Raw genomic sequence first — 27,899 nt, 5'->3', positions numbered from 1 at the left:
ATCTCACGTAGTTCCCTTTCTTCTCCAAATGAGTCAGGACAGGATGTAAAGCCATTGCCACAGCATCCTCCATGGATCTCTTTGTCTTGTACGCAAACTGGTAAGGGTCAAGTCCTACTGTCAGACAAGATATGATATGGTTCTTTACCCACTTTTGCTTTCCTGATATCCCTCTTCAAGTTCGCTCTTTCTATACCATACGGTACCTGGTCCCCAATTCTAAAAGCAGAGTTTCTGGCCTTCAAGAATCTCCTAACCTCTCCCGTCATCCAGGGCTTCCTATTCGGATGCAACTTAAAATACTTTTCCCTGGTGCATTTCCTGTGTCGAATCTAATATAATCCAGGACCGTTGATGTAAAAGTTTCTAGATCTTGATGGTCGAACATATTCCAATCGGTCTCCTGGAAACAGTCCTGCAACTGCTGAGAGGCTCCCTTTGGCCACAGAGTAACCATCCGTGTTTACACTGTGTGTACACTGGTGTCAGAAGCAGGGACACATGATCTGGACTACCGAGGTGCGCCTCATATTCCCGGCTGATGTTTGTATACACCTTGTCAAGAGTATTTTCTCCCCTTATTGCACACTCAATGTGCTGATGGGATTTTGGGAGTACTGCCCTCACATCTGTGTGAGTGAAGTCCCCCACAATAATCCTCTCTGCCTCACGGTAGCATTGATGTTTTCATGCATACTACTCATGGCCCTGCAGGCATTTGCAGTTGGTGCTACATAAAAAAGTTGCAGAGATAGTGCAGGGTAGTGCGCACCCCGGAAATGATCTCTTTCAGCTTCTGCCTTCTGGAAGAAGGTACAGGGTTATAAAGACTAGGACTAGCCACCTGAGAAACAGTTTCTATCCAAATGTGATTTTGGTTTTAAATGCAGTGTAAGGTAGTCTCTATGAGAGTATATTGTATTTAATTATGGGGTATCAGAGTTTTTAGGGGGCTGACCAGGTTGGGATAGGAGGCTTGTTGGTTTTTGAATGTCTGATGTACATTTTTTCAATTTCGTTGTTCTGTATGGGACAATGACAATAAAGATTATCATATTGTATTGAGACTCATCTGGAAAGTGCCATATCATGTTCCTTTCCCCACTTGCCAGGAGTCTGAGCTCCATTTGGGGTTCCTCCTTCCGCACCCCAAGGTTCCCCCAAAGCCTTGGGGAAGGAAACTGAGGCAGGCTCTGCTTGCTCCCCAGGGCCCTGCAGGGGATTCAGGGTGGGGGCCCTGTCTCTTCCTCTGGCCATGACACCCCCAGGAAGCCTTGGAAGAAAAGCAGGAGACCCTCAGCAGAGAACAGCCAAGTTTCCCGCCCTTTTCCGAAATAAGTGGGAACGCCATTTTGTTTGTTCCAGAAGCCCCAGCCGCTCCCAGAGACGCCATGGCTCTCTGCAATGGCTTCCTCTTCTGAGAGCTCCCTCTCTTTCTTGTCTGGGCTGGACTGGGAGGACCCCAGTTCAGCCAGTTCCCTAGAGCCCCCCCCACTGCCTCCTGAGACCCGCAGGGATCAGGAGTGAGAGCGACTTCTGTTCAACTACTGCCTGAGGGGGAGGAACAGATGTCTTGGCCCATTGGGGGGCAAGTGAGGGCCATCCAGAAAGGGCTCCTGGGACCCCAAGGGGCCAGAAGGGGAGTCTCCAGCCTCGTCTAGGCAAGAGCCCCCTTTCCCCTAGGCCTGCAGGTGGAGCCCTTCTCCTAGCGCTGACTCTTGGGGTGACCAAGGATGCTGCTCCGGGGGTCAAACTCCCCTGAGGGGAACCCTCCACCTTTGAGGGGGATAAAGCCCTTACTACTACTACTACTACTACTACTACTACTACTGTTATTCTCCTCCTCCTTGGGCCTCCGAGACAGAGAGGGGCTTTCCCTCTTGGCCCCCTTTGCAGAACCTGGCGGATCCCCCAAGGCCGCTTGCCTGGCGTCTCCCAACGGAGAGGCCTCCTCCGTGGTGCCAACATGGCGAGGAGAGAGGCTGCCCTGTGGAGGCCAAGCCATCATGGCAGGAAGGCGGCTGAGGACCAAAGCTGCCGCCCTCCTTGATCCGGGAGGAGAGACCCCGAGAGCGTGGGACCCCCGAGGCCCACAGGGGAGCCATGGTGTCTCTGGGAGCGCCTGGGGCCTCTGGAACAAACAAAATGGCGTTCCCGCTTATTTCGGAAAAGGGCGGGAAACGCCTTCTGGCCCTGCCGCATCCCTGGGCTCCTCCTGGGCCTGGGGGGGGGGAATCCAGCTGCCCCCAAACAATGAGGGGAAAGAGGAACAGGAAGAGAAGGAAGGAGAAATGAAGGATAAGCTGGGAGGGGGAGCAGCCATGAGGGAAACTCAGGGGGAAAACTCCCTCAGGAAAGCGGGCGAAGGAGAGGAGGAGGCCCAGGGGAATCTGAAAGGGGATTGGCCAGCTGTCCACTGGAGAGGCTTCTGATTGGTCCAGCCCTGCTCTGGGGTGGGAATTGGGGTCTCCTGCCTCCATGTGGTTCTGGGAGCCCAGTAGAAACTGGTTTTCTGGCACGAAACGGAGGGAAAGGATGGCAGGCGTCCCTCTTTTTCTTTGAACTGGGAAGAGTCCCAGAGGGAGGGGCCACCCCCCTGAGCAACATGCGCCCCCCACCTGCCCCCCCAGGATCGCAGGTGCGTTTCATTCCTCGCCTGGGACACTTCCTCCTCCGTCTCTTTTCCTGGGATGAAAAGCGGCTGCAGAAGCAGAAAAATGCAATTGAGGGCGGGGATTATTTTCGGGAGGGGAAGGGTCTCCCGGCTGGGAAGCCCCCCCATCCCCCCCCCGCTGAGCTGGAGGGTGTTTTTTGGAGGGGGGTCTTGAGGGAGCCATTTCTGAGCCCATTGCACCTCCCGCCACTAGGCAGCCCTTCGCCTCTTCTCCCTCCCAGCCTTTCCTTGGGATCCAGGAGCCTCTATGTTGGGGGAGAGCCAAGGTAACCGCCCATGGACCCCCCCGTATCCCTTGCAGTTAGTCTGCTTGGATGTGGGCTCCTTGGGGCAGAGTCCTTGACCCGGAGGGAGAAAGGGAGGGAAGGGGGGGCAGCCCTTAGAGCGCATGTGCAGAAGCAGGAAAACTGAAGGGAGGGAGAGGGAGGGGCGCGCTAGGCTTTGTAAGGGTTAAATGGAGCTGAGCTGGATTCCTAGAGAGGACGGGAAGTGAAGGGGGAGGGGGCAAGGTCCTCCAGAGCAGAAGCCCCTCCCCCCGCTTTCTTACCTTTCCTTCGCAAAAGCTTCCTTGGTGCCCCTCCTGGAATCCGGTGAGTCTCCTCTCTCTTCCCCCTGAGGGTGCAGTGGGGAGAAGGGGGTCCCAGGGGTGCAGGGAGGGGGCATGGGGGTCCCTTTTCAGATCATGCATGGTGAGGAGAGACCCCCAAGTCAGGGAGCAGAGGGTCCTCCCTTGTCCTCTGCCAAGCCAGGGAGGGGCTACCTCGCAGGAGGTCTGCTGCCCTGTTCTTCCTTGGGATCCAGATGCTGCCTTCCTTTTGGGGGAGGGGACTTTGGGTCAAGAAGATAAACCCCCTTCAGATGGAGGGAAAAGTCACATTTGTGAACAGAGGCTGCAGCCAGACGGGAACATTTGCACATGGGGGGAGCACAGGGAGAAGAAAAGCCCTTCTGCATCTGCAGCAGCACAACCGGACCACTTCCTCTGTCCCAGATGCAACAACACATGTCTCTCCCCCAGATCTCACTCCCAAAGACACACTCTTCCATGGTCTCCTAAGACAGACGGATGCCAACCAACCAACATTCCCTCCCCTCCCCCTCCTGGTGCCCCTTGAAGTTGGCTTGAGGGCATTGGGAGGGTCCACCCCACCAGATGAAGAGAGAGGAGGTCTTTCCATCTGGAAAATGGGAATGCTTGCAAAGATTTACTTGAAAATGAGTGCCATATAGATAATAAAATTATTATTTTATGGAATTGCCCCACTTACACAAAGATTAATACCCATCATTTAAATACACAAGAAAATTGTTACAGAAATGAACAGAGCAATGTGTAGACGATCACGCTCCCTTTCTCTCTTAGGGTCCAGTGTGCTTTGAAGACGTAGCTGTTCCTTTCACAGAGGAGGACTGGGCTTTGCTGGATCCTGACCAGAGAGCTCTGCAGAAGGAATTCAAGGAGGAGAATCGTGGGATCGTGGCCTCTCTGGTAAGGCTCCCTGCTGGATCATAAGATCAGTTTTGAAATTCCATACAGATCTCAGAAGGACAAACCTCCTCTATTTTGAGGGAGCCCAATAGCGCCACCTACAGCACCTGAGATGGTAACACACCCACAACTCTCCTGGAATGGAAAACTCTCAATAGGAGATGTATTTCCTGTTCTTTCTGGGAATATTTTTCCACCAGTCCTGCCTTTTCAAACCATGATGAGGCTGTTCTGAGCTGCCCAGGTCTTCTTCAATGTAGGCTTCAGAGATCTTAGGGACGTGGAGGTACATCCTGTCAATTTTCTCTTTCCCTTTCTGCATCTCTCTGTTTTTGGTTGAGCAAAGAAATGACTGAGCTTGTAGTTGGAGCGCATTCCATGACTGAGCCAAATTAAATCCATCCCTGGAAAGAGCCAGGCTTTTTGAATCTCCAGTTCCCATAAATAAGTTAGCTAATACCAGCCAAAAAAGGCAGTAACTCCCTTCCCTTCTTCCTCTGTCACAAGTATTTATTTTCATTGTTCAGTCATTTCAGGCTCAATTTCTTCCTCAGGCTAGGATTATTATTATTAATGATAATACTGCCATATGACAGCAGATTGTAGGTAGTGAATTGGAAAGGAAGAAGAAAGGAGACAACAAGATAATCCACACATTGGAGAACCCATATAAATATTCAGAGTGGGGAGAGAACTTTAGTTAGAGCTCCCAGTACACTTCCCATCAAGGAAAGCTCTTCATTCAGAAGGAGAGCCTCACTTCACAAGAAAGAACTAAGGGGGGAAAGAAATTAGTGCTTGAAATGTGGAAAGCTTCCTTCGCAGCTCCACCCACAATTCCCATGAGATACTTAATACAGGGGAGTGTTTGGAAAAAGCTTCATACAGGTCAGAAACCATATCAGTGCTTGGAATGTAGAAAGAGCTTCATTCAGTTGGTGAATCTAATTTTCCATGAAATATTTCCTGCAGGGGCTGCTTAGAATGTGGAAAAAGCTTCACCTAGGAAACCAGTCTCAATTTCCATTAAATAAAACACAGCAGGGATAATCATAGAATTTTAGAAAATGGTATAAGGCATATGGTATAACTAGTTTTAGGAAACTTCATGAAGAATTAAGGGGAAAGATAGCATTGACCTGGAGTAGTTAGAAAATTTATGGTCTCTCCCCGAGTGCCAGGGACCCTCCTCCAAAAAGAGCTTTTTTTTGTTGGAATTATTTCTTTTTTTCCAATTTTTGGCAATTAATTGGCAATTAATGTTCTCACTGCCACTGTGGCGTAAAGAAATACTTCCTTATGTTCTTTTGGTATATCTGCATCCAATATTCCCAGTAAAAAGGCTTCTGTTTTGGGGGCAAGATTTTGTTCAAATGTTTTCTTTAGTTCTTCATACACCGTATCCCAGAAGCACTTGATTTTATCACATAGCCACCACATATGCAGAAGTGTCCCCTCTACTTGGTTACACCTCCAACATAATTTTGATTTTCTTTTATACAATTTACATATCTTGGTTGGTGTTAAATACCATCTGTAAAACATCTTTATCAAATTTTCTATTATTGCCTCACAAGCCATAAAATTCCAACTCCCCTTCCAATATTTTTCCCATGATGTTAATTGAATAGGTTTACCTAAATCCATATCCCATTTGATCATTACCGCCTTTACCTGTTCATTCACATCCTCCCACTCCAATAAGGTTCCATACATTTTAGAAACTACTTTTGTTTTGTTTTGCTTTGTAATAATTCTTTATCCAATAATGAAATTACAAAACCCTTTTTCTTGTCAGCTTTGAAGACCTCATTTATTTGGTGATACTGGACCCACCCTGTTAGGTGGTGTTTATTTCCCCCCTCAGTTTGGTCAGATTCATGCTGGTAGCTTCGAGAACACTGTCCCACCATCTAGTCGTCTGTCGCCCCTTCTCCTTGTGTTGATCTTTCCCAACATCAGGGTCTTCTCCAGGGAGTCTTCTCTTCTCCTGAGGTGGCCAAAGTATTGGAGCCTCAGCTTCAGGAGCTGTCCTTCCAGTGAGCACTCAGGGCTGATTTCCTTAAGAATGGAGAGGTTTGATCTTCTTGCAGTCCATGGCACTCTCAAGAGAGTCCTCCAGCACCATAATTCAAAAGCATCAATTCTTCGGGGATCAGCCTTCTTTATGGTCCAGCTCTCACTTCCATACATCAGTACTGGGAAAACCATAGCTTTAACTATACGGACCTTTGTTGGCAAGGTGATGTCTGCTTTTTAAGATGCTGTCTAGGTTTGTCATTGCTTTTCTCTCAAGAAGCAGGCGTCTTTTAATTTCGTGACTGCTGTCACCATCTGCAGTGATCAGGGAGCCCAAGAAAGTAAATTGTCTCACTGCCTCCATTTCTTCCCCTTCCATTTGTCAGGAGGTGATGGGCCCAGTGGCCATGATCTTCGTTTTTTGATGTTGAGCTTCAGACCATATTTTCACCATCTTTCACCCTCATTAAAAGGTTCTTTAATTCCTCCTCACTTTCTGCCATCAAGGTTGTGATATTTCTTCCGGCAATCTTAATTCCGGCTTGGGATTCATCCAGCCCAGCCTTTCGCATGATGAATTCTTCATATAAGTTAAATAAACAGGAAGACAATATACAGCCTTGTCGTACTCCTTTCCCCATTTTAAACTAATCAATACTTCCATATCCAGTTCTAACTGCAGCTTCTTGTCCCACATAGAGATTTCTCAGGGGACAGATGAGGTGATCAGGCACTCCCATTTCTTTAAGAACTTGCCATAGTTTGCTGTGGTCGACACAATCAAATGCTTTTGCAAAGTCAATGAAGCAGAAGTAGATGTTTTTCTGGAACTCTCTAGCTTTCTCCATAATCCAGCGCATGTTTGCAATTTGGTCTCTGGTTCCTCTGCCCCTTCAAAATCCGGCTTGCACTTCTGGGAGTTTTCAGTCTACATACTACTCAAGCCTGCCTTGTAGAATTTTAAGCATAACCTTGCTAGCGTGTGAAATGAGCGCAATTGTGCGGTAGTTGGAGCATTCTTTGGCACTGCACTTCTTTGGGATTCGAATCCTCTGGCCACTGCTGAGTTTTCCAAACTTGCTGGCATATTGAGTGTAGCACCTTAACAGCATCATCTTTTAAAAGTTTAAATAGTTCAGCTGGAATACCATCACTTTCACTGGCCTTATTATTTGCAGTGCTTTCTAAGGCCCATTTGACTTCACTCTCCAGGATGTCTGGCTCAAGGTCAGCAACCACACTACCTGGGGTGTACGAGACATCCATATCTTTCTGGTATAATTCCTCTGTATTCTTGTCACCTCTTCTTGATGTCTTCTGCTTTTGTTAGGTCCTTTCCACTTTTGGCCTTTATTATGGTAATCTTTGTACGATCTTTCATGTCTCCAATTTTCTTGAACAGATCTTGGTTTTTCCCATTCTATTGTTTTCCTCTATTTCTTTTCATTGCTCATTTAAGAAGGCTATTCTTTGGAAATCTGTATTCAATTTCTTGTAGGTCTGCCTTGGATTCATATCAAGATCATTCTATCATTTTTGAGATTGCATCCTAGTACAGCTTTTGCCACTCTTTTCTTGACTATGAGGGCCACTCCGTTTCTTTTACGGGATTCTTGCCCACAGTAGTAGTTATGATGGTCATCTGAACTGATTTTGCCCATCCCTGTCCAGTTTAGTTCACTGATGCCCAGGATGTCAATATTTATTCTTGCCATCTCATTTTTGACCACATGCAGCTTACCTTTCAGCTTTGGCCCAGCCGCTTCATCAGCTCTGAATCTACTTGGGTGTAATCCTTGACGCCTCCCTTTCCAAGGAGGCGCAAGTTACAGCAACAGCCAAGGCGACATTTTTCCACCTTCGCCACATCAAGCAGTTGGTCCCTTACCTTTCCTGCCCCGATCTGGCAACAGTGATCCATGCGATGGTCACCTCCAGGCTTGACTACTGTAATTCGTGTTACGAAAAAGGAGCAATGCAGAAGCTAGCTCCAGATGGCTGGAATGGTAAACAGGAAACTGATGTTATTGGAATGTACCGTGGGAACAAGAGACAATGTACTGAGCACCGGATGTTAGCTCAGAGTGGCACATGACCCTGTACTGGAAGTACATGGGAGGAGTTATTCTCTCTCTGCAGCTGGGTATCAGAGGGTACAGACGTGTTTTCTCTGTACTGGTGAAAGACAGGAATAAAGACATGTAAATATATTTCTGTCTGTCTCATTCCCCCCCCCCCCTGGAGATGGGAGGGGGAGGAGTGGTGTGTTCTTTTCACGTTTGAAAAGGATCGCCAAAGAGACCTCCCTTGATCTTGCCGGCAGACGCTGGCAGGGGAGGTCAACAAGGATTCAAGCCGGGCACCTGGAGGGTGGCCAAATTCCTAAGAGCTGGGACTGGCTCTGCTGGCTTGAAATCCGACATCTGGTAGCAGACCGATGGATATCTGATCTATGAGAATCTGCATGAGAGGTGAGAGGTCGATGAATCGTTGCCATCCTCTGCACCTAAGGAGATAAAGAAATGCATCTGCCTGCAGCCAGAAGCTGAACAGAACAGACAGCTGGACACCGAGAGGAGTGTGTTTCAAGGCAACGGAGCCCCAAAAAGGTATGCTGCATTTCGTGCTAGAGAGAATGAACGCAGAAAGACTTATTTTCTGGTTCACAAAAGCTGCGTTTGAAAAGCAAGCTCTGAAAAAAGGCTTGCATACCAGGAATTCCTGTGGTGAGATAAGGATTCCCGTCTTGAGCAGGTTGCTAGGCAACGTCCGCCAGCACTTGTAAAGTTACTGAATGGCTCAAAAGAGCCTGGGAAGTGTTTTGATTCTGCGCAGCTGTGCAAGGGTTTTGAAAATAAGCCCAAAGGTTTGCCTGCCAGTGAAAGCAGTAAACAAGCTTAAAGACTTTTGGAGTTTACTGGCCTGAAAGTGAAAGCAGGCTTGAAAGAGAAAGTACAGACTTGAGTTCAGCATGGATTCCAAGAAGGGGGGAGGGTTGCCCTATCCCCCTCCCCTGACTAATGACAATTATTCATCTTGGTCTATAAAGATGAAGGCCCTGCTGCAGAATCAGAGGGTCTTTGACGTGATTGAGAACCCCATCCCAGCAGCACCAACCCGAGGTTGGGAGTCACAGAATCAGAAAGCCAGAACGGCTATAATTCTGTGTGTGTCAGATGACCAATTGGTGCATATTCAGGGTTTGGAATATGCACGGGAAATTTGGGAAATGCTGCGAAGAACACATCAGAGGGATGCTGGTTCTTCAGCGTTGCTGTATTTTGAGAAGCTGACCAATCTGAGGCTTGCGCCTGATGGAGATGTTCAAGCGCACCTGACGGAGATGAAATATCTGCACCAGCAGATGGTGGAACGCAATTTCCGTCTGCAGGAGGAAGTGTTTTGCTTCATGATGATCAACAGCCTAAATTGGACTTACAAAACGGTTGCCAGTCAGCTTGGTTCCCTCCCGGCTCAAGATTTGACCGCGGAAAGGGTGTCTGCCGTCGTGTTGAATGAACATGACAGACTTGCTGCACTGGAAGAAAAGGACAGGGGGAGGGAGGAACGGAGTTCTAATTCCCCCGCAGATGAAGCTACTGGAGAGAAAGCTCTAGCTTTGAACGCTGTCCGATGTTACAATTGTGGACAGGCTGGGCATCTTCAGCGGAACTGCAAGAAGCCACGTCAGCCAAAAGGAGCGAAGGGCCGCTCAGCAAAGCCTGAGGCGTCAGGCAAAGGTCACACCAAGACTTCGGTGAAACCTGGAAAGGCTTTGATGGCGAAAGGAACCACGCCAGATGTTGGGAACTCGTTTGTAATTGACACTGGATGTACTTTTCATATGTCCCCACACAGAGGACTCTTTTCAACGTTTAAGAAGCAAAGCTTCGCTGTGAAACAGGCCAACGGTCAGGAGGTGGAAGCGGCCGGCGTGGGGACTGTCTATCTTAAGAGTCTGAACTTGACAATAAACAATGTTTACTTGGTTCCTGAATTGAAGTTCAATCTGCTGAGTGTTTCGCAGATTGCAAAGAAAGGACTGAGATTGTCCTACGATGCTGAGAGCTGCGAGATTTACAAAGATGGAGAGTTATTTCTTTCGGCCAGAGAGAAGGATGGACTATATTTGTTGACTTTTGCACAAAGTGATTACATGGAATGTAATTCATCTGTGTCTAACCTAGTTTCTCTTGCAGGTGTGAGCAAGAAGAAGACCGGAGTCAACAGAGCATTTCAGCGGGTGTATGCTGATGTGATTGGTCCTCTAGAACCATCTAGAGGCAATGCAAGATATTATCTTGTGTGTGTGGATCATTTCTCTAACTATGTCTGGATTTATGTGTTGAGAAAGCCACAGGAAGCCTTGGAGAGGTTTCAGGAGTTTTGTGACAAAGTTAAGAGTATGCATGATGCTAACATTGATTGTCTATTCACAGACGAGAAGCAGATTTTTCTTTTACAGGATTTCCAGAGGTTCCTGCAGAAGAAGGGAATAAGACACAAGATTGCTGTTTCAGCGGAAGCGTGGAACAGGGGTGTCTGTGTACGGGTGAACAGAGAATTGCAGAAGGGGATGGAAGCGCAGTTGCTATGTTCACATCTGCCACATGAGTACTGGGCCGAGTCTCTAATGTCGTTCTGTTATACGAAGATGAGAAAGGTTTCAAAAGAGTTGGGAAGTTCTCCTTTTGAGAAACTGTTCCACAGAAAACCTTCTGTTGCCCATTTCAAGGTTTTTGGGTCTCATGTGAGGACAGAAGCTCCAGGTGAAGTAAAGAATGCCAGAGGCATTTTTGTGGGGTATGAAAAGGGTCTCTACAGAGTAATTTTGTCTGAATCTGGTCAGGTGATTCTCACAAAATTTCTAGAGAGTGCTCCTGAACAGGAGAGAGTGATAGTACACACATTTCCCACTGAGGACGATTCAGATGATGATGATTTTACTGATTACAGCTGTACTGAAAGTGATGACACTGATAGCTTGGAGAGCTCAGTTGTCACAGTCATTGAGAGGAAGTCTCACACAATGGATAGGCCTTCACAACTGAAGGATGAACCACTGTTTACCATTGGAACTGGTTCTCCAAAGAGTCCTGAGACTGGACCAGTGAGCAGAGAGGATCAGCACCTCATACGTAGGTCTGAGAGAGTTACAAAGGGTCAACCACCCAATAGGTACTCAAAATAGTTTGCTAACTTAGCTGTTGCATGTGTTGCTGTTGTAAACAACCGAGGACAGGTTGGAGCTGTGTCTAAGTCAGAGACAAAGACACAACAGAGAGTTGCTAGCCAAGGTAATGCAGATGCACTCATTCCTTGGAAACCAGACAACCAGAGAGGTACACTGGGGAAACCAGTGGCGGGGAGTTCCAAGGGTGGAACTGAAACAACAGGGGAGTGTTATGTGTATAACAACTGTTTATTTTCTTCTCTGGATCACGCTTTGCTTGCTGCAACACGCATTGATTCTTTTGGGGGAGGATGTTACGAAAAAGGAGCAATGCAGAAGCTAGCTCCAGATGGCTGGAATGGTAAACAGGAAACTGATGTTATTGGAATGTACCGTGGGAACAAGAGACAATGTACTGAGCACCGGATGTTAGCTCAGAGTGGCACATGACCCTGTACTGGAAGTACATGGGAGGAGTTATTCTCTCTCTGCAGCTGGGTATCAGAGGGTACAGACGTGTTTTCTCTGTACTGGTGAAAGACAGGAATAAAGACATGTAAATATATTTCTGTCTGTCTCATTCCCCCCCCCCTGGAGATGGGAGGGGGAGGAGTGGTGTGTTCTTTTCACGTTTGAAAAGGATCGCCAAAGAGACCTCCCTTGATCTTGCCGGCAGACGCTGGCAGGGGAGGTCAACAAGGATTCAAGCCGGGCACCTGGAGGGTGGCCAAATTCCTAAGAGCTGGGACTGGCTCTGCTGGCTTGAAATCCGACAATTCGCTCTACGCGGGGCTGCCTTTGAAGCTGTCCCAGAAACTCCAGCGGGTGTGGAATGCTGCAGTGAGGCTCCTCACGGGGTCTATGACATGGGAGCATATTCACCCTGTGCTTTTCAAGCTGCACTGGCTCCCGGTGGAGTACAGGGTCAGATTTAAGGTGCTGCTTTTGACCTTTAAAGCCCTTCACGGCCTAGGACCCTCGTACCTATGGGACCGCCTCTCCCGGTATGCCCCTCGGAGAGCCTCAAGGTCTATAAATAGCAACACACTAGAGGTCCTGGGCCCTAAGGAAGTTAGATTAGCTTCAACCAGAGCCAGGGCCTTTTCAACACTGGCTCCGGCCTGGTGGAATGCTCTGCCTCATGAGACCAGGGCCCTGCGGGATCTGATTTCTTTCCGCAGGGCCTGTAAGACAGAGTTGTTCCGCCTGGCCTTTGGCTTGGAGCCAATTTGATTCCCTCCCTCTCTTTCTTTTTTCTTTTCCTTCTTCTCCTGCGATGAGGCTACATTTTAATATTTTAATGTTTCAATATTTTAATGTTGTATTTTAATTTTGTTTTTAAGTTGTAATCATTCAACTTGTTTTTTATTATTGCTTGTAAGCCGCCCTGAGCCCGGCCTTGGCTGGGGAGGGCGGGGTATAAATAAAAATTATTATTATTATTATTATTATTACTTGTACTTGTCCTCCGCTCTTCTTCAGTAGCATGTTGGACGCCTTCCGACCTGAGGGGCTCATCTTCCAGCGCCATAACTTTTATATGCCTGTTGTCTTTGTCCATGGAGTTTTCTTGGCAGGGATACTGGAGTGGCTTGCCGGTTCCTGTTCCAGGTGGATCACGTTTAGTCAAAACTCTCCACTATGACCTGTCCGTCTTGGGTGGCCCTGCACAGCTTAGCTCATAGCGTCTCTGAGTTATTCAAGCCCCTTCGTCACAACAAGGCAGTGAAAGTGGCCCAATTCAATTCCATATTTTTCTTTCCCCCAGTTATTGCTTCCTGAGGTGAAATCCACCAGGGAGTTTTGAGTTCTAACACCACTTTTATGTTTTTCCCATACTCTATATATCAATTTTCTTATTATATGATTAAAAATTGATTTCTTTCCATGTTTTAATATAATTGTCTTTAAATAGGTTGGTGTTTTCATTTGTCAGCCAGATTCCCAAATACTTGGTTTTATTTACTATTTCCAATCCTGATATTTTCTTTAGTCCTTCTTTTTCCTGTCTTGACATATTTTTTGCTAGCATACTAGTCTTATTTTTATTTAATTTCAATCCTGCCACTTCCAAATTCAAGGATTTTCCTTATTATTTTTGGTATGCTTTCCTCCAGATTTTCAGTAGTTAGAATTAAATTGTCTGCAAAGGCCTTCATCTTGTGCTACGTCTTCCCCATTCTTAGACCTTTTATGCCTTGGTCACTCCTTGTTGTCATTGCTAAGAATTCTAGTACCGTAATAAAAAGTAGAGGCGAAAGGCGGCAGCCTTGCCTGGTCCCCTTACTTATTTTAAATTCTTTTCTTATTTCACTATTTAGTATCAATTTGGCTCTCTGATTTCAATATATTGCCTCAACACCACTAATAATATTTTCTCCAAGTCCTGTTTTTTCTGTAGTTTTTTTCATGGAGCTCCAAGAGATGTCAAAGACCTTTTCCGTGCCTATTAGCTTCAAAATGGCTTTTTTATCTGATCTTGCTTTTAAATATTCTAAAATATCAATTATGTTTCTCATTTTATTGTGCATGTGTCTGCCTGGTAAGAAGCCAGCCTGATCTCTGTGTATTATTTCATTCAATACTTTTTTTTTAATCTCTTGGCTAGGATGTTGGCAAATATTTTATAATCATTATTGAACAATGATATAGGTCTATAATTTTTGATTAGTGTCGGAACTGCTCTTTGTTTGGGTATCAGTGTGATAAATGCTTCTTCCCATGATTTTGGTATTCTTCCTTCTTTTAAAATTCCGTTCAGTACTGTTTCATTGGTTCTGATAGTATATCTTCTAACTTCTTGTAAAATGCCGTCGATAATCCATCCGTACCTGGGGACTTTCCTATCTTTGCTTTTGAGATTGATTGCTGCACCTCCATCATCGCTGTTGGTACATTTAGTTGTTCTATTTTCCAATCTGCTATTGTCGGGAGTCTATTTTGTGCTATGTATCATTCCATTTCCTCTTGGTCTTCTTCTTCTGCATGGTAAAATTTCCTATAGTAATTTAATTTTTCTTTGCATATTTCTTTAGGATCTTCAGTTATTTTTCATTTCTCTATTACTCTCTCTTTTTTTCTTTTTCTTCAATTGCCATGCAAGTAGCCTACCTGATTTATTGGAACCACTGGAGAGGTATAGAAACGGGGCTTTTGTTCGGAAGGGGCCGCCCCATTTGTGCTTCTCCAAGGGCAGGATAATATCTAGGGCAGGAGAATCCCTGCAGGGCCTCTGAGGCTTCCTTTCCTTCTTCCTCTCTCCCAGGACCCTGCAGCTTCTTTTGGCTCCTTGACTCCTCAGGAAGGATGAAAGACACAGATCCTGCAAACCTAGTGAGGATGGAAGGGGGAAGATGGACGGTTGACCTGGTCAGGTTGTCTCCTGCATCGCTCCCCACAACTTCTGAGCGTTCCCTCCCAGGGACCTCCGAGAAATCTGGTGAGTTCCAAGAGAGTGGAGATGGGGACCTGGATGGATGGAGCCAGAGAGGTATAGGGGCTTGCTCAGCTAGGGGGTGGGGGAAGGCAGGCAGGCGAATGGAGATGGAGAAGGGGAGCACCTTTTCGGGCTCCCCCATCTGCCTGCCTGCATGCCTGCCTGCTCCTTGGTCATCTGCAGGCAATTTGAGCTAGGAATAGGTCACAGCTCCCCGGCCACCACCGCTCAAAAGGTCTAAAACCAGTTCTGTGATCTGAATGCCCTGCCAATGTCAGACAACTCACTGATCCCGCTTTGCAGTTTGAATGCAGATGGGGCCTCTGTGTGTTGTCTTTTTCCTTTTGGAATAACTTTTTATTTGCTTTTAAAAACAAGGAACATAGGACTAATAAATGATACAAATACGTAGACTAAGTCTTCGCATGCCATTTGCATATCAAAATAGCGGAATAATTTTGCTGGAATATCTATAGCATATGGTTCATCATTAGTGGTCGGTGTATTAGTTCTGGGTTCATGAATTGGTTTGAACTGAGTTATAGTCACTTTTCCTCTTCTGTTGCTAATGAAACAATGCAGAGTTGGTCTCCTCATGGACATGGGAGGGGGGTTCAAAGAGAAGAAAGCGATTTACGTATAAATTTAAATTTAGACCAACCAGATTGAGGCAACAGCTGACGGGGAGTGTTCAGGTGAAGATGTTGCTGTTTGTTTCACAGACAAGGTGTCGATGTTCCATACATACCTGTATGTAATGAACTTCAACTCTTTGGCTGGAGACCAAGAGCATCTGGGATTCTAACATCCCCCACCGTGAACCCAGAATGGAGGGATATCAACTGTTTCCTCTGTGCTTTTTCCTGTAAGACCTATTGCAGTCGTTAAGAGCCGTCAACAGGCTCATCTCAGCTATCTGCCAACCACCCATTCCCACCACCCTTCTGAGTAATACCCCTCCCCACCTTCTCACTATATAGAAGGATCTGGCAACTTCTGTTTCAGTGTATCTGACGAAGTGTGCATGCACACGAAAGCTCATACCAAGAACTAACTTAGTTGGTCTTTAAGGTGCTACTGGAAAGAAAATTTTTTTTTTTGTTTTGTCCTCTGTGAATGTTCTTCGTCTAGTCATACCTTTTAAAACAGTGACCAGGATTCTCTGAACCACCCAGGCCTTCTTAAATGCCGGCTTCAGAGTTTCTTGGGAAGTTGATGTAAATTCTGTCAGGCTTGTTGTTTTTGCTTCTGTTTGCATTTGATTGACCAAAGAGATGACTGACTTTGGAGATGGAGTGGATTCCAGGATTGAGCCAGAACAAGATCCATTCCAGATAAAGCCAAGCAATATGTCAGTAAATACCAGCCAACAAAGGCAGTGAAAACTATAGAAAGGCCCCACATCTAACTATTTTTAGTTCTTCCTCTATCACAAGCATTCATTAACTTTGTTCAATGATCTGGAGCTCCATTTCTTCTTGAGGCTCTAATTCGCTTCTCTCTTCATTGCAGATGGTGATGAATTGGAAGGGAAGAACAAGGGGGAGCACAACAGAATCCACATAGTGGAGAAGTCATATAAATATTCAGAGTGTGGAGAGAACATCCGTCAGAGCTCCCAGTCCACCTCCTGTCAAAGAAAGAGCTTCGTTCAGAGGGATGGCCTTACTTCACATGAAAGAGCACAGAGTAAGGAGAAACCCTATCAGTGCTTAGAATGTAGGAAGAGCTTTAATCAAAGCGCACATCTCACTTCCCATCAAAGAATTCTTACCGGGGAGAAACCCTATCAGTGCTTGGAATGTGGGAAGAGCTTTTGTCAGAAAGGTGATCTTGCTTTGCATAGAAGAATTCATACAGGGGAGAAACCCTATCAGTGCTTGGAATGTGGAAAGAGCTTTAGTCAAAGTGCACATCTCACTTCCCATCAAAGAATACATACAGGAGAGAAACCCTATCAGTGCTTGCAGTGTGGGAAGAACTTCAGTCAGAGGCAAAGTCTCACTTCCCATCAAAGAATACATACAGGAGAGAAACCCTATCAGTGCTTCGAATGTGGAAAGTACTTCCGGGAGCGGACGCAGCTCACTTTGCATCAAAGAACTCATACAGGGGAGAAACCCTATCACTGCTTGGAATGTGGAAAGAGCTTTCGTCTGAGTGGTGAACTCACTTCCCATCACAGAATTCATACAGGAGAGAAACCCTATCACTGCTTGGAATGTGGAAAGAGCTTTCGTCTGAGTTGTGAACTCACTTCCCATCAAAGAACTCATACAGGAGAGAAACCCTATCAGTGCTTGCAGTGTGGGAAGAGCTTCAGTCAGAGCCACAGTCTCACTTCCCATCAAAGAATACATACAGGAGAGAAACCCTATCAGTGCTTCGAATGTGGAAAGAACTTCCGGGCGCGGGCGCAGCTCACTTTGCATCAAAGAATTCATACCGGGGAGAAACCCTATCACTGCTTGGAATGTGGAAAGAGGTACACTAAGAACTCCCATCTCACTTCCCATCGCAGAATTCATACAGGGGAGAAACCCTATCAGTGCTTAGAATGTAGGAAGAGCTTTAATCAAAGCACACATCTCACTTCCCATCAAAGAATTCATACCGGGGAGAAACCCTATCAGTGCTTGGAATGTGGGAAGAGCTTTCGTCAGAAAGGTGGTCTTGCTTTGCATAGAAGAATTCATACAGGGGAGAAACCCTATCAGTGCTTGGAATGTGGAAAGAGCTTTAGTCAAAGTGCAAATCTCACTTCCCATCGAAGAATCCATACAGGAGAGAAACACTATCAGTGCTTGCAGTGTGGGAAGAGCTTCAGTCAGAGGCAAAGTCTCACTTCCCATCAAAGAATACATACAGGAGAGAAACCCTATCAGTGCTTCGAATGTGGAAAGTACTTCCGGGAGCGGACGCAGCTCACTTTGCATCAAAAAACTCATACAGGGGAGAAACCCTATCACTGCTTGGAATGTGGAAAGAGCTTTCGTCTGAGTGCTGAACTCACTTCCCATCGCAGAATTCATACAGGAGAGAAACCCTATCACTGCTTGGAATGTGGAAAGAGCTTTCGTCTGAGTGGTGAACTCACTTCCCATCAAAGAATTCATACAGGAGAGAAACCCTATCAGTGCTTGCAGTGTGGGAAGAGCTTCAGTCAGAGCCACAGTCTCACTTCCCATCAAAGAATACATACAGGAGAGAAACCCTATCAGTGCTTCGAATGTGGAAAGAACTTCCGGGCGCGGACGCAGCTCACTTTGCATCAAAAAACTCATACAGGGGAGAAACCCTATCACTGCTTGGAATGTGGAAAGAGGTTCACTAATAGCTCTCATTTCACTTCCCATCGCAGAATTCATACAGGGGAGAAACCCTATCAGTGCTTGGAATGTGGAAAGAGCTTCAGAAGGAGCTCCCATCTCACTTGCCATCAAAGAATTCATACAGTGGGGAAACCAAAAAAGAGAAATAAAAGAAAAAATATTAAACAACCCTTACAAAATACAATTATATAGAAAAGAGAAAGGGGGGGATATAAACTAAAAATACTGTTTATGACATTTGTATGATATATATCATATCATTCGTCAGCACATAGAAAGGCAGGCTCCCCCACTTCTCCCCTGCGTGACCCCCTCTTCTCCCCGTATCCCACCCAGAGAGATCCTTCCCTGCGTTCCTTGCACGTCCCTCGGACCTCCAACTGTCCTCTTCCTATGTGTGTCCTCCTAAATTCAAAATAAAGGAATCTTAATATAAAATATAAAAAATACTAAATAATAGATGGTGATGATCATTTATTGATACCCTTCCCACCTGGCTGGGTTTCCCCAGTCACTCTGGGCAGCTTCCAACAAAATATTAAAATACAGTAATCCATCAAATATTAAAAGCTTCCCTAAACAAGGCTGCCTTCAGATGTCTTCTTAAAGTCTGGTAGTTGTTTTTTCCTTTGACATCTACTGGGAGGGTGTTCCACAGGCATATACAGTGGTCTAGTGCTTAAGAGCGATAGATTCGTAATGTGGAGAACCGGGTTCATGTCTCTGCTCCTCCACATGCAGCTGCTGGGTGACCTTGGGCTAGTCACACTGCTTTGAAGTCTCTCAGCCCCACTCACCTCACAGAGTGTCTGTTGTGGGGGAGGAAGGGAAAGGAGAATGTTAGCCGCTTTGAGACTCCTTCGGGTTGTGATAAAGCGGGATATCAAATCCAAACTCTTCTTATCCTCTTCACCAAGATGACACTTTCCCTTCATTTCCCCCCCCCCCAGCCCAGCTTTCAAATCTTAATCAACTCAGGCAGTGCAATATGTTGGGATACTGCCAGGGAGATAATATCCATCTGAGGCCCCAAGCTCGGTGCCGGACGATCCATCGACCTCCCGTAGTCACGCAGTATCAGCAATTTAGCGACACTAAGCCTCTGGCTTAGTGCACACTCTTAACAGCAGAATTCACACAGCAAAAGTTGCACAAGCAGGACAGCATATTTACAGTTTATTTTGCGTTGGTCAGAACAAAGAAATCATGACCGTCTGCTCCGACTGCTCAGGCAAAACAGACAGAAAACGAAAGGAACATATAGCATAAACATCCTGTGAGACAGGAACTTACGCAGGCTGTTATACAAACATCCTGCTCCCTTTTAAGGTGGAACGGAAATATCCTAACATCCTCCCCCTTTCCGTGTAACCTGTAGTACCTGTGGTTCAACCCAATTGCAACCTTTGTGCGTAAACCTTCAGTTGTTCTCTGTTAACAACCTTAGACAACAGATCAGCAGGAATTTTATTTCCTGGCATGTAGGACACCTGAATGAGTCCTTTCTGAATACACTCTCTTGCACGATGTAGCTTAATCTGCAAGTACTTGGTCCTTTGCTTGCAACTCTCCGAGTTCAGCAAAGCCAAACAAGATCTATTGTCTTGATACACTTGTATAGGACATTTCACAGAAACCCCAATGTCCTTAAACAGTTGCATCAACCATTCACAATCCATGAGTGAAAATGACAGAGCATTGAGTTCTGCTTCACAGGAACTTAGGCTAACTGTCGTCTGCTTTTTGCACAACCAGTCAAACAGGCAGTGGTTGTACATGTAGCATACTCCAGAAGTGCTTGTACCATCCGTGGTGTCACTTCCAAAACTTGCATCTGCAAAGATTTCAAGACCTCCAGTCTTCTGACTGGTGAACCTCAGCCTGTAGTGCATAGTCCCTTTCAAATACCGGGCTATGCGCTTCAGAGCTTTCCAATCCTGAACAGTAGGATTGTTAGCATGTCTGCTAAGCAGGTTAGTGCTTACAGCAATGTCAGGTCTTGAACATCTAGCAATGAAATTCAACTTGCCTAGAATGCATCTGTACAGCGTTGTGTCAGAAAACGCTTCAGCAGTACTGTCTACCTGGTAACCTGTCACCATCGGTGTGTCTGCTGGGTTTGCATTAACCAAATTCAACCTGGTTAATACATCAGCAATTTTCTGTGTTTGGTGTACCAGAAAATTACCTGCTTGGTCCCTCTCCACCTGCAGAGAAATATAGTTGGATACCTCACCAAGATCCTTCATGTCAAAGTGCTCCTTCAGCTGAGCTAGGGTGCTTTGGTAGAAAGCCTGATTCTTCCAAAACATCAGAAGATCATCAACAAAACATAAACAATACAGTTTGTTTTGCCCCTCCTCCTTGACAAACACACACGGATCAGCTTTGCCCTGGTGAAAACCTAGAGAAAGCAACGTTTCAGTGAGTTTTGTGTTCCAACACCTGGCACTCTGCTTGAGACCATATAAGGATTTCCGCAGTTTACAGACCATTCCCTTCTGTATCTGCATCCCGTCAGGTGGAAGCATGTACAGCTCCTCCCCCAAAATCCCGTACAAAAAAGCTGTATTTATGTCATGATGGGAAACATGCAGTTTCTCCTCCGCAGCGATCTTGAGCATTAGCCGAATGCTCTCATATTTGACCGTGGGTGAGTAGGTCTCGTGGTAATCCTGCCCTGGTACCTGTGAAAAACCTCTGGCAACCAATCTGGCTTTGTGTCTGACAACCTTGCCATTCTGGTCTGTCTTGGCCTTGAAGACCCATTTGCTGCCAACCAGTCTCATCCCTGGGACTACCGGTACCAGCTCCCAAGTCTGGTTCCTGTTCAAGGAATCAACTTCAGCCTTCATGGCATTAAGCCAAGGCTCAGCATCTTTAGAGGTTAACTCCTGGACCTCTTTGAAGCTTGAAGGTTCCCACACCTTCTCTGAGCTACTAAGAACAGCAGTTGCCGTCTTAGCAAACTCATCAGCAAATCTCTTTGGAGGTTTGCCTTTGGTCGCCCTTTCAGACCTGCGAAATAGACGCACGTCTTCTGGACTCATCTCCTCCTTCTTAGGAGAAAAGTGACCAATGGTGAACAGTGGTTCTTCCAGTTCATTGTCAGACGCATCAGATGGTCTGACTGAGGCCTTTGCGCTCTTGTAGTCTGCTGTGTCATCACTGTCACTGACAGCAGCAGCAGCGCCGCCCACTGAACTGGAATCCGAACTCTGATCATCATCATCATCATCATCATCCTCAGTTTCCTCAGCTTTCTCAGCATGATCTGCTTTCTTCACATCACCTTCATCCTCCTCTGGGTAACTCTGGAAAATTCCCACATTTCCCCCCCACTTAGGATTGTACTCAACACTCCTTGTGAACTTTATGGATTTTGAGTTAGTCATCCATACTCTGTATGCACCTTTTTCGTACCCCATGAACAAACCATGTGCCCCACGCTTCCCAAGCTTGTTGCTTTGTGGGGTGTGTACCCACATGTCAGAACCAAAGATTCTCAAGTGCTTGGTGTTAGGTTTCTTACCAAACATTTTCTCATAGGGAGTGCAGCCAATAGGTGATGACAGTCTGCGATTAAAAGTGTAAACAAAATTCGAGAGAGCCTCCCCCCAAAACTTCTCAGGGAGGTTGGCATCATGCAACAAAGTTTTTATTCCTTGCAGCAACGTTTGATTTGCTCTCTCCGCAAGCCCATTCATCCATGGCGATCTAGGCGTTGACAAGTCATGCTGGATTCCCTTCTCAGTCAGGAAAGCTTCAAACTGCTGAGAAGTGAACTCCCCGCCCCGATCAGTAAACAGACAGCCAATACGTTTACCATGAGCATTCTCCAACCAAGCACAGAATGCCTTGAACCTAGGAAATGCTTGCGATTTCTGCTCGAGCATAAACACATGAATGTACCTGGAAAAAGAATCAATTAGAACCATGAAGTACCTTGCTCCTCCCAAAGAGGGCGCTAGAGGCCCAACCAGGTCTGCGTGAACTAGCTGGTAGGGTTTGGAAGCCTGCCTGCTAGACTCCTTGCCTTTTGGAGCAACCTTCACCTTGTTCTCTGCACAAGATACACATTTCATGTGAAATTTACAAGGTTTGATGTCCAAACCTTCAACCAACTCAGGCATCTTGGCTAGCGCTTGCCAAGAGAGGTGACAAAATCTTCTATGTGCATCGTGAATGCATCCTGCATGAAGAACCTTGTTAGTTTGTGCAACACAACAAGAATCAGCATTAGATATAACAGCATTGTCCTCATAAGTTAGACAGAACAAAACCATCCAACAGCTTTGCATGCAAAAAGTCCTCTTTGCCTTTTCTGATGACACAGACAGTCCTCTTGAATGTAATTTCAAAACCACGCCTATTCAGCTGTGGGACACTGAGCAAATTGTCCGCAGCTCCTGGAACAAAAAGTACATCTCTGATGGTAGTATGTAGACTTGCAAGTTTCACAGTCCCAACTCCTGCAGCTTGCAAAGTCCTTCCATCAGCCAGGTGGATCTCTCCATCTTGAGGTGTGAAGGAGATGAACAGATGGCGGTCTTTGGCGATATGGAGCGTGCATCCTGAATCCACAATAAACCTGCCTTTGGCTTTTGCCTTTGGTGAAGCAGTGCCAGCAAACAAAACCTTGTTTTCCACTGGCGTGGGCTTTTGCAGCTTGCCCCCCTGCTCCTGGCCATCAGACTTGCCTTTAGCCTTTGGTGAAGCTGTGCCAGCAAACAAAACCTTGTTTTCCACTGGCGTGGGCCTTTCACCCCCCTTCTACTACGGGCCATCTGCAGGCTTTTTCCTTTGTTTACTTCTGGCCTTCCGGCCTCTGCAAAGTTGACCTTGGCTCCCATGGGAAACAGAGCTCTCAGCTGCCGACTCCTTGGCTCCCCCTGGAGGCTGGAATGCTGCCTGGGATGACATCACAGTCAGCTCCCCCTGCAGCTTGCAACCGGTGCCCTCGGCATCTCTGCATTCACTCGCATTCTGGGAAACAGCCAGGACCTCCGATGCAGTCAAACTCTGGGCTGGGATGACTGGCAGATGGGCTATCTTCAAAGCATTCCACATCTGACGTGCAGTCGTGTTGCCAGCTAGCGTAGCAATTTCCTCCAGAGAGACGGACAGGACTATTACGTCTATGGCTCTCGAATTCTGAGCCTCCCATCTCCCTGTCAGAGGAACTGGAGGGGCTTCACATACAGTATGCCACACTCCAAACTGACGTAATAAACTCTCACACCATTTTGCCCAGGTCTCATAATTGTCCCGATTTAATTTTGGGCACTCAGCAGCTTCAGAGGCTTGGAAAAACTCCATTCCACCTCTTAACGCCAGCCGTGAGTCTTCTTCACTTCAGAGACTCCTTATCTTGGCACCCATAAATCACGAAGCCTGCTTGGCTCGGCTCCCAGGCCAATTAGGCCAGCCGGACATCAAAGACGCTGCCGCGGCAACAGAAAAGCCTCTGCTTTCGCTTTTCCCACACATACCTCAGCAGTCTGTCGCAGTCTTACTCTCCTGCAAGTGCCGTGAATCTGGGCCCGAAACCTGTTGTTGGGATACTGCCAGGGAGATAATATCCATCTGAGGCCCCAAGCTCGGTGCCGGACGATCCATCGACCTCCTGTAGTCACGCAGTATCAGCAATTTAGCGACACTAAGCCTCTGGCTTAGTGCACACTCTTAACAGCAGAATTCACACAGCAAAAGTTGCACAAGCAGGACAGCATATTTACAGTTTATTTTGCGTTGGTCAGAACAAAGAAATCATGACCGTCTGCTCCGACTGCTCAGGCAAAACAGACAGAAAACGAAAGGAACATATAGCATAAACATCCTGTGAGACAGGAACTTACGCAGGCTGTTATACAAACATCCTGCTCCCTTTTAAGGTGGAACGGAAATATCCTAACATCTTATAAGGATCGTCTAATAATCCCAATTAGTATTTCTCCAGTTTCTAGGTCCAGTTTCTATAAAGCCTTTTAAAAACTGTTCCAACAAATCTCAGCCAAGTCACAATGGAAAATTATGGTCTCTTATAATGTTCATCCAATCCTGATTCCTCTTCTTTCTTTTCCTAATCTTTGGACATTTTAATCCACTTGGGATGGGGAAGAAGGCATCTTAATTCCTTTCCCTCAAACAAAATCATAGCTTGCCTTGTTCACGGTTTCAGGAGTTGCTTTGCATCCTCTTTTGTTGGCTGTACATTTTTCTCTGCCACTCATTCCCACACCAGCTTAGCCCAAATTTGTCTTTCCCTGGGGCTCTTTCTGTCCCCTCCTGCTCTTCCCTCGCCTGCTCAACACAACCTTCTGCCTCTCCCAGCGACTCCTTTCCAACGACTCCCAGTTTATGACCCACACATTCCCCTCCATCTCTTTTTCTGCGTCTTCAGTCCCAAGGTGCTCCATGTCTGCATGGAGAGCAGAGCTGCAGAAGCTTCTTTGGAGTGGATGCATCTGGTTCTCCTTAAATCACACAGAGGCAAAGTTCATTGGCAAAAGAAGAACTTTCGACTAAAGGTTTCTCAGCTTTTTCAAGGGATCCTTATTAAACTTGGGAATGTCTGCATGTGATCCCATCTCTACAGCTCACAAAAACACCAGAGAGAAGGTGGGCTGGAGCCTGAAAGGCGAAAGCATTGGCCTCGAACGCAGGCCTCAGGAACGCTTTCCCCCATGGAGACCTGGGACCCCTTCTCCTTCTGAAGGGACCTCCGAGGTGGAAGCCAGGGTGGATCAGTCCCTGGACCTTGGAGGCGATTCCAAGTGCTATGTTCCACACACTTCCCCTCAATAATGAGTGGCTGAATATTCAATTTACATTTCCTAAGTCCACAATAATCTCTTTTGTTTTCTTTAAGCTAAGGAGTAAGTTGTTCTTCCTGCACCACTTCCCCAGCTGCTCAACATCCTTCCTATAGGCCGCCTCCCCCTCTCCAGCCGTGATTAAACCAACCACCGTTTTATCATGTTGTTTAGTTGTTTAGTCGTGTTCGCCTCTTTGTGACCCCCTGGACCAGAGCATGCCAGGTCCTTCTGTCTTCCACAGCCTCCCGCAGTTTGGTCAAACTCATGCTGGTAGCTTTGAGAACACTATCCAACAATCTCCTCTGTCGTCCCCTTCTCCTTGTGCCCTCCATCTTTCCCAACATCAGGGTTTTTTCCAGGGAGTCTTCTCTTCTCATGAGGTGGCTAAAGTCTTGGAGCCTCAGCTTCAGGATCTGTCCTTCCAGTGAGCACTCAGGGCTGATTTCCTTCAGAATGGAGAGGTTTGATCTTGCAGTCCATGGGACTCTCAAGTGTCTCCTCCAGCACCAGAATTCAAAAGCATCAATTCTTTGGTGATCAGCCTTCTTTATGGTCCAGCTCTCACTTCCATACATCACTACTGGGAACTATACAGACCTTTGTTGGCAAGATGATGTCTCTGCTTTTTAAGATGCTGTCTAGGTTTGTCATTGCTTTTCTCCCAAGAAACAGGCGTCTTTTAATTTCGTGGCTGCTGTCACCATCTGCAGTGATCGTGGAGCCCAAGAAAGTCAAATCTCTCACTGCCTCCATTTCTTCCCTTTCTATTTGCCAGGTGATGGGACCAGTGGCCATGTATCATATGCAAACTTAATGATCTTATTACTGGAGTTTTGGGGGGCACAGTCAGCTGTATAGACCGTATATAAAAGTGGTCTCAACATCCACCCCTGTGGAATCCCCATATTCATGATGAGATCCGCAGAGACACGGGAACCCATCTTGACCCGTTGGGAACGGTTTGATAGAAAATTTAATATCCACCTGCACAAACACGGTGGAAGTCCCAGGTCTAATAGTTTGGGCACCAATCTATGCGGAAGAATAGTATTAAATGCAGAAAGTCTACAAATAACATTCTCACGTAGTTCCCTTTCTTTTCCAAATGAGTCAGGACAGGATGTAAAGCCATTGCCACAGCATCCTCCGTGGATCTCTTTGCCTTGTACGCAAACTGGTAAAGGTCAAGTCCTACTGTCAGACAAGATATGATATGTTTCTTTACCCACTTTTGCTTTCCTGATACCCCTCTTCAAGTTCGCTCTTTCTATACCATACGGTACCCGGTCCCCAGTTCCAAAAGAGTTTCTGGCCTTCAAGAATCTCCTAACCTCTCCCGTCATCCAGGGCTTCCTATTCGGATACAACTTAAAATACTTTTCCCTGGTGCATTTCCTATGTTGAATCTAATATAATCCAGGACCGTTGATGTAGAAGTTTCTAGATCTTGATGGTCGAACATATTCCAATCGGTCTCCTGGAAACAGTCCTGCAACTGCTGAGAGGCTCCATTTGGCCACAGAGTAACCATCCGTGTTTATAGCTGGCCTTGTTTCCCGAGGGGTGTTTACACTGGTGTCAGAAGCAGGGACACATGATCTGAACCACCGAGGTGCGCCTCATATTCCCGGCTGATGTTCGTATACACCTTGTCAAGAGTATTTTCTCCCCTTATTGCACACTCAATGTGCTGATGGGATTTTGGGAGTACTGCCCTCACATCTGTGTGAGTGAAGTCCCCCACGATAATCCGCGCTGCCTCAGGGTAGCATTGATGTTTTCATGCATACTACTCATGGCCCTGCAGGCATTTGCAGTTGGTGCTACATAAAAAAGCTGCAGAGATAGTGCAGGGTAGTGCGCACCCCGGAAATGATCTCTTTCAGCTTCTGCCTTCTGGAAGAAGGTACAGGGTTATAAAGACTAGGACTAGCCGCCTGAGAAACAGTTTCTATCCAAATGTGATTTTGGTTTTAGATGCAGTGTAAGGTAGTCTCTATGAGAGTATATTGTATTTAATTATGGGGTATCAGAGTTTTTAGGGGGCTGACCAGGTTGGGATAGGAGGCTTGTTGGTTTTTGAATGTCTGATGTACATTTTTTCAATTTCGTTGTTCTGTATGGGACAATGACAATAAAGATTATGGTATTGTATTGAGACTCATCTGGAAAGTGCCATATCATGTTCCTTTCCCCACTTGCCAGGAGTCTGAGCTCCATTTGGGGTTCCTCCTTCCGCACCCCAAGGTTCCCCCAAAGCCTTGGGGAAGGAAACTGAGGCAGGCTCTGCTTGCTCCCCAGGGCCCTGCAGGGGATTCAGGGTGGGGGCCCTGTCTCTTCCTCTGGCCATGGCACCCGCAGGAAGCCTTGGAAGAAAGGCAGGAGACCCTCAGCAGAGAACAGCCAAGTTTCCCGCCTTTTTCCGAAATAAGCGGGAACACCATTTTGTTTGTTCCAGAAGCCCCAGCCGCTCCCAGAGACGCCATGGCTCTCTGCAATGGCTTCCTCTTCTGAGAGCTCCCTCTCTTTCTTGTCTGGGCTGGACTGGGAGGACCCCAGTTCAGCCAGTTCCCTAGAGCCCCCCCACTGCCTCCTGAGACCCGCAGGGATCAGGAGTGAGAGCGACTTCTCCTGTTCAACTACTGCCTGAGGGGGAGGAACAGATGTCTTGGCCCATTGGGGGGGCAAGTGAGGGCCATCCAGAAAGGGCTCCTGGGACCCCAAGGGGCCAGAAGGGGAGTCTCCAGCCTCGTCTAGGCAAGAGCCCCCTTTCCCCTAGGCCTGCAGGTGGAGCCCTTCTCCTAGCGCTGACTCTTGGGGTGACCAAGGATGCTGCTCCGGGGGTCAAACTCCCCTGAGGGGAACCCTCCACCTTTGAGGGGGATAAAGCCCTTACTACTACTACTACTGTTATTCTCCTCCTCCTTAGGCCTCCGAGACAGAGAGGGGCTTTCCCTC

General features: G+C 46.7%; 1 protein-coding gene and 1 long non-coding RNA gene across 5 annotated transcripts in view; both read left to right on the top strand.

Annotated features, from left to right (window-relative positions):
- Nucleotides 1–18,572, top strand: part of LOC310758531 (uncharacterized protein) — a 56,701-nt gene extending 38,129 nt beyond the window's left edge. For 2 of the 4 annotated variants that reach the window (XM_083605107.1, XM_083605106.1), the window contains exons 4-5: nt 14,621–14,794; nt 16,304–18,572. In XM_083605107.1, coding sequence (XP_083461233.1) covers nt 14,621–14,794; nt 16,304–18,315 — 2,186 coding nt within the window. In that variant the 3' untranslated portion in view covers nt 18,316–18,572. Of the gene's footprint in view, nt 1–2,220; nt 3,265–4,037; nt 4,164–14,620; nt 14,795–16,303 lie in introns of those variants that run through there. The other 2 variants (XM_083605109.1, XM_083605108.1) reach the window with 2 other exon arrangements.
- Nucleotides 18,573–24,044: 5,472 nt separating this feature from the next.
- Nucleotides 24,045–27,815, top strand: LOC310758850. The gene is made up of 3 exons (XR_014546006.1): nt 24,045–25,432; nt 25,483–27,348; nt 27,421–27,815. It is a non-coding gene; the product is annotated as an uncharacterized lncRNA (long non-coding RNA).
- Nucleotides 27,816–27,899: the final 84 nt, after the last annotated feature.

The sequence above is a fragment of the Podarcis filfolensis genome, assembly GCF_964270895.1.
Source record: "Podarcis filfolensis genome assembly, chromosome: 3".
Taxonomy (NCBI): domain Eukaryota; kingdom Metazoa; phylum Chordata; class Lepidosauria; order Squamata; family Lacertidae; genus Podarcis; species Podarcis filfolensis.
Note: the sequence above shows the minus strand (reverse complement) of the source record. Positions and strands in the feature narration are given on the sequence as shown.